The sequence below is a fragment of the Urtica dioica genome, chromosome 10 (genome assembly GCF_054948205.1).
Source record: "Urtica dioica subsp. dioica isolate 48M chromosome 10, U.dioica_male_clone48M_v1_H2, whole genome shotgun sequence".
Lineage (NCBI taxonomy): Eukaryota > Viridiplantae > Streptophyta > Magnoliopsida > Rosales > Urticaceae > Urtica > Urtica dioica.
The window spans coordinates 5,540,482-5,547,227 of record NC_142765.1 but is presented as its reverse complement, the minus strand read 5'-3'; the positions used below and the strand labels follow the sequence as shown (position 1 = coordinate 5,547,227).

Sequence of the window (6,746 nt, the reverse complement as noted above, 5' to 3'; positions counted from 1 at the left end):
TTATTTTTAAAAAATAGTTAAAGGATGTTTTTGGCCGTGATACCTTTACAAAAAGTGCTCAAATTTATGTTTTATAGTTACCCTTTTTTTAACATAAGCTTTTACAGAGTTTTATTTTTTTTCCCCCGGAACCCTAGTAGCCAAGGGTATTTAGGGCATGTTTGGTAACATTTTTGTTTTTTGTTTTTAAAAATACAAATTATGTTTTGTTTTGTTTTCTAATTTTTAAAAAATAAAAACATGTTTGGTAGTCGTGTTTTTGTTTTTTATTTTTAAAAATAAAAAATAAAAACATGTTTGGTAATCATATTTTTGTTTTTTGTTTTTAAAAATAAAAAACAAAAACATGTTTGGTGATCACATTTTTTTTTAATTTTTTTTCTTTTTGAAAAACATGAACTTTTCTTACATGACTTTTTTTTCGGGATTCAAGAACTTTCCAATATAAAATTATAAGCAAGACCAAAAAAAGCTATAAACAAAACAAAATAAAAAAGCAAACCGGTTTTAAAGAAAATAAACTTGTGTCTAAACAATTGTTCTTGAAAAAAAATATTCTCGCATAAGCAAATAAAGGAATTCAAATGTCAATATAAATTCGTCCTAAAAAAACAAATAATAAGTCTCAATTGTTACGGCGGCGTTGATTTGCATTCCATATGCGCTCCGCTATTTCATCTCGCATGTGAGCCATTTGACGCAATTGTCCTTGAGTGACATTAATCTCTTCAACATCTTGAGTTGTGGTGGTAGATTGGACATCATCTTCCTCACCTTCAATGTCAATAATTTCATATTCTGCAAATAAAGCATCTTTATTGTCGTTCATTCTTATGAAATTGTGAATCGCACAGCAAGCAATCACAATATAACGTTGTGTAGAGAATTTATAAGAAGGCATTGCTTTTAGGATGGGGAAGCGAGCTTTCAACACACCAAAGCAACGTTCAATAACATTTCTTAGTGAAGCATGTCGACGATTAAAAAGTTCCTTCATTCCTTGAGGAGGTCCACCTGCCCTATAATGACTTAAATGATACCTCTCCCCACGATATGGTGAAAGAAAACCAGGCATATTTGTATAGCCAGAATCAACAAGATAATATTTTCCTAATTAGAAAAAAAAAACACATGTTGGTATAATAATACAAATATATCAAATGTTTATACGTTAATAATTTTAATTTAATGAAAACTAACCTCTCGGGGCCATCGGGAATTGATTCTCTGGCTTTGTAATAGTTTCTAGAAGAACTCGAGCATCATTTGCCGTTCCTTCCCAACCAGCCATCACATATGTGAACCTCATATCAAATGAACAAACACACATTATATTTTGGGTGGGTTGTACTTTTCTACCCCGATATGGTATTTGTTCATTTACAGGAATATGTGCATCAACATGTGTCCCATCTATAGCTCCAATGCAATCCTGCAAAGATTAATCCACTTAATTAGTTTACTCATAATGCTATCATAAAAATAATTAAATAAAAAACAAATATTAGAATTACCTTAAAGAATGGGTAGTACTTTGGATTTGATCGAATTTGTTGGGGAATTATGTCAAATGATGGCGGGGTAATGATCTCTTTTCCAATGCGACATATTGCCTTCAAGACCTTATGAAAATAATGAGATGTAGTTTCTAATGAATGTTGATAACGTTCCGCAACTACACGATGTCGTTGATTGTGAGAGAGAACATATAAGAACATTGCAACTTGTTCCTCCACAGTAACATATCTTGAATTTTCCAACCACTCTTTTTCCTTCAACACATCACACAACTTACGAAATACACTCTTCTTCATCCGAAATGACTCGTAACACCTGATTTCATGCCCTTTCAAAACTTCAAATATATAATCATGTCCACTAAGTTCGGAATCTCTGCATGGTTTCTTTGAGAAATATGTTCTATGATATTTCTCTAAAGCACAAAGTAGTATCACCTCACCAAACTCATCATCCGAGTCATCTTCAATCAATTCCCGAGTATCATTTGAACTTCTGAAGGTTATCGACATCTTTACAACCTAATAAAATGCATGTTAAACGATTAGAAACATATACATATACGTATACATATATACACATATAAGACTAAGAGAAGATCACTTATACATAAAGAGAATCACACGAAAGATAATCAACTAGGAAAATAACATACCCTTAAACAAAATATAAGAAACATATAAGTCATAGAAATATCATAGTGTATAATTAGACAAATCACATGGTCACTCAAAACATAGCATACTAGAGTACTATTACACAAATCACACGATCAAACAAAGGTTACTTAACATGTCTAGAAGTGTACTAAAATTTATCATTTCAAACTCAACACCCAATCTTTTCTCCTATGCTCCGGCATCTCTAAAAACAACGCTCTCCAAACTTCATGTTGGAATTTATCTATTGCTTTCGCATAAAATTCTCCATCAATTCCTTCTATTTTATCCAATGCGCTAACACTCTCCTTTAGTAGGTTAAAATGAGACCCCTCATGAACATCACCGCGAGATGCCATCATTTTCTCCATCATGTCTATTTTTTTCTTAGAAACTTCACTATACTGACGCAAGGCAAATGATAACTCCGATGAGGCCGAAGATCTTTTTTTGCTAGGAAATGTATCCTTGCTAGTATCCTCATCATCATTCAAGTACTCACGTTTCCTATGAGAACTTTTGGATTGTTCACTCTCTTCTTCTTCATTGTCCGACGGATCGTTTGTCGAAGGGTGAGCACTAGACCCTGTGGCTGTGGTATCTGCGTAAATAGTGCATAGCTTGTCGTACAATGGGCATCCCTTCTTCTTAAACTTTTTAGCAAATTTATAAACCTGCGTACATTAAAGAATATTTGTATCACAACATATAACAACTTCAATTAGACAAAAAAATAGAGTAATGATCTTTACCCGCGAAAGTTTATCCCACACATCATCTGTGGCAGTAACTTGTCCAGTCACCGCATTATATCCAATACCGGTTTGTTGCAATAATAACTTGAAATCCTTTTGCTTTTGCTTTAGAAGGTTAAACTTGTTCCTCAGTTGTACATCGCTATAGCACCTCTTTGTTTGAGCATAAACATTGTCATGAATGCGTCGCCATGCGGACTTTGAAAATGTCGTAGTGCTCCTATTTCCTTTCAAGACCTCTTCTTCCATAATATTAATGAAAATCTCTTCATGTCTTGAGTTCCATGTTGTAGCTTCTTCGTTACTACTAAGGTCAATGATATCATTTCCTATGTTTTCCATCTATAAAAGTGGTGATTAGTGTTTTGACCCAATCGTATTGACATACACAAAATAGAACCACTCGTTTACCGAATCTTCCTAAATCAAAGGAATTGACAGACATATTTCTACACCAAATGTAAACTATACTCCACAGCTATAAGCGTGCAATATGAGTATGACGTCCTATATAGGCACATAACATGACAAGGCACATAACATGACATATGGTTTACAATAATGAATGGACCACAAATGTCTGCTTATAACAAAGGGTCCAAAGCATATTTCACATTGTAACGGAATATTTAATACCGTAGTAATTATACATACACATACACATACACATTATCCAATATAGTGAATGTAAACAAATTAATCATTATAACTTATCCAAACTTTAATTTACCATCACCAGAAAATTTATAGTATAAATTTATTTTTTCTAAACATTTGTTTCTTCTCCACCACCCAAGTCATAAAAGTGAAAATAACTCATATTGGAATTGCAGAAAATAACTCACATTTTGTCATAGTTTTGAAATAATCCCAAAATAAATCAGTTTTAAGTATATCTCAAGCTCTGGGTGCTTTGTGAATTGCAGAACCACACATGAAAATCCATAAATATATTCATTAGTTTAATTATTGGAATGTACAATAATGACTCTCTGAGAATAAACTAATAAGCTTTATCTGTAAATTAGAGATGTGCTTAGTACAAAAGATTATATAACTTAATCATAGCAAACATACAAATTTGAATTTCGTACGCAGTCTAAGTTTCTTGACCAACAGCATTTTTCATCACTTGACAGCCAAAACCGTGAAAATTTTGGCATTCTCTAACCCTAAACCATGATCAAAACTACTAATGTATTATTTTAGTTTCAAGTTTCAACAAGGACTGATATGAATTAATATCCCTACGCAGTACCATACAGCTATAAAATCTATGTACGAAAATTCAAGATTGGACTAAAGATCATCGTTGTCTTCTCTGCCCAGCCACTAAACAACTTTATTCATCTTATAATTATAATATATTACACAAAGAACGACCTTTTGTCAAGGTATTATTAAAACCAGCTTCCCAAAAACTGAAAAGAAACTAGAGAACGAATGTGATGAAAGTAACGCGTGCGAAATTGCAGTGTTCTTAAGCTCTCGGGGTGGGAAAAAAAAACATTGTGCGATTCAACAACCTAGCAGTCTTGAGGGTTATTGTCCATTAGCAAATTACCACCCATTTTCCTATTTACTATTGTCTGTTGGTCTTTAAGCTTATCATATTCGCATCACAACGGTAACCACGTCACAAGACAAAAATTCACGCTCGGCCAAGACAGAAACACGAGAGAAAATCTCAGCAAAATCAAGATAAATTTGAAATTAATCCAATCACATAAATCCAACCAGATTCAACAGATGTTTTAGACCAAAACAAGTCCAATAACACTTCAACTGCATGAATCAAGTCCAGAAATTAAAAAGCCCTTAACCTAAAAAATAAACCCTAATTCTCGGATTCAAAATTGGGGAAAAATTCAATTCCTTACCAGATTCCGCAAGATTGAATTCCCGGGTCGAGATTCTCTTCCTCTTTTATGTCCAATCTTACGCCGGATACCCTAGAGCACACGACCGAAAAGAGATGGAGAATAAGGGTTCAAACCCTAGAACTCTCTTGAAGATTTTCGGAGAGAAAATTGAGAAATTGAACCCAATCCTTACCTCCAATGGCTTCTCCGATGTTCTCTCTCTCTTTTCCGGTGGTTTTCCTCGGTCCGACGTCTCTGGCTCGCTCGCGGTTTTTTTCTCTCCTCCTCGACGTCGGTCCAGTTCAGAATCTCGACGAGCTTCTCGATCGCCGGGAAGTTCAGCCTGCACCGTGTCGTCGGAGAATCAGTCTCCGCGGAGAATCGTCTGGCTCGAAGAAGAGAAGAAGAATCGAGAAATATTTTTTTTCTCTGGCTCGAAGAAGAGAAGAAGAATCGAGAAATATTTTTTTTCTCTGGCCCGAAGAGAAGAGTCTGTTTTTAAAAATTTTGAAAAACGATTTTTTTTTATTCTCTCTTTTTTGTTTTATTCTCTCCTATATTTTTAAAAACAAAAAACAAAAATGATTTTATCAAACACGTTTTTTGTTCTAAAAGTCATTTTTTTATTTTTAAAAATAAAAAACAAAAAATAAAAGTGTTACCAAACAACCCCTTAGTAATTTCACGTTGAATTTCGTTTCTGAAAATTTCCAGAATGGGATTCGAACTTCAACATAGCTAGTCAAAATAAGAATAATATCAATGTCATTCTTAATGGTTCATAGATAAACGCCGAACAGAACTATAAACCAGCAGACAATATTTGATAAAATTAAACATCATAATTTTAAACAGCTGATTTGTCGAACTTTAGTATTTCACAATTACGCTGAAATCATATGCACCGCTAATCAATAACACATGGGTGCAGACATTAAATCGTATCATAATCGTATCATAACACGCCCTTTAATAAAGTATTCATGATCAGAACAACCCAAGTTCTAAACCGGACTCTGATACCACATGTAAGCATAATCTAAACGATCATAATTAGTCAAGATCTTAAAACTAGATGATCATAAAACATTAGAGATCGATAAAATCTACCCTTGATTCATGACGAGAGCAACAGAGACGGTGACAGAATCATTATAATTGGTTTATCTCTCTTGAATTTTTTAGTCTTGATAGCTTTTTTTTATGGTCGAAGAAAACTGCGTATAGGTTAAGAGATGATCAATCCCTTATTTTTCACATACACTTGAGTCACGTTATTTCTCACATACAAACCCACGAGGTTTAGGAAATATAACATTAATCCCACATATTTTTTTTAGGGCACATTAATCCCACATATAGTTTGATACTTTTTTTTTTAATAAATGACAGGATTGCCCCCTGAATTATAGCACTTGAGACATCATGCTCCTTAAAACATAAAATCGACTAAATCACCATCTAATATAATGTTTTGTACGCTTCTGGTCCTTCCGTGTATGAAACTCAAAAGAAGTCTGTTAAGTCGTCACGTTTTCGTCACGTGAGATACATTTCTAGCGGTTTTACGAATATAACCCCTTAAAACATTAACCCAAATATATATAAAAGAAGAATTAATCGATATTTTCAAAATCAAATAATTCTCATCGCCCAACTCAGCTCGAGCTAGGGTTAAAAAACCCCAATTTTCCTAAAATCAATTTCGAAACTCCATAACCAGTTAAGGTTCGAGAACCCATAATTTCTGAGCTCCTTGTCGCGTATTGCTTTCTCTCGTCTGTGATATGGAAAGCAGTCCGAGCATTTCGTCGAATCGCAAGAAACCTCGTGTCATTGTCGAAGATCGAAGGCCGCAGTGTTTGTGCGAAATTAGCAGCGTCGAACGGACTTCGTGGACAAATGATAACCCAGGAAGACGATTTTACGGATGCCCAAAGTATCAGGTTTGT

At 34.0% G+C, this 6,746-nt stretch overlaps 1 protein-coding gene across 1 annotated transcript; it reads right to left on the bottom strand.

Moving 5' to 3' along the window:
- Positions 1 to 506: 506 nt before the first annotated feature.
- On the bottom strand, positions 507 to 5,219 carry LOC149383237 (uncharacterized). Its single transcript, XM_089628918.1, has 7 exons — positions 4,988 to 5,219; positions 4,813 to 4,884; positions 2,930 to 3,274; positions 2,396 to 2,851; positions 1,515 to 1,955; positions 1,201 to 1,432; positions 507 to 1,110 (listed from the first exon to the last, which is right to left on the bottom strand). Exons 3-7 carry the CDS (start codon positions 3,272 to 3,274, stop codon positions 626 to 628), a joined length of 1,959 nt encoding a protein of 652 aa, XP_089485044.1. The 5' UTR covers positions 4,813 to 4,884; positions 4,988 to 5,219; the 3' UTR covers positions 507 to 625.
- Positions 5,220 to 6,746: the final 1,527 nt, after the last annotated feature.

Bases quoted from the DNA above. Each gene is read 5' to 3' on its own strand.
- LOC149383237 (XM_089628918.1), bottom strand. From the start codon at position 3,274: ATGGAAAACATAGGAAATGATATCATTGACCTTAGTAGTAACGAAGAA. The intron at 1,956-2,395 runs GCGTTGTTTTTA...GAGTTTGGTGAG, and splicing joins TCCAACATGAAGTTTGGAGA to GTGATACTACTTTGTGCTTT. The intron at 1,111-1,200 runs GTTAGTTTTCAT...TTTTCTAATTAG, and splicing joins ATTCCCGATGGCCCCGAGAG to GAAAATATTATCTTGTTGAT.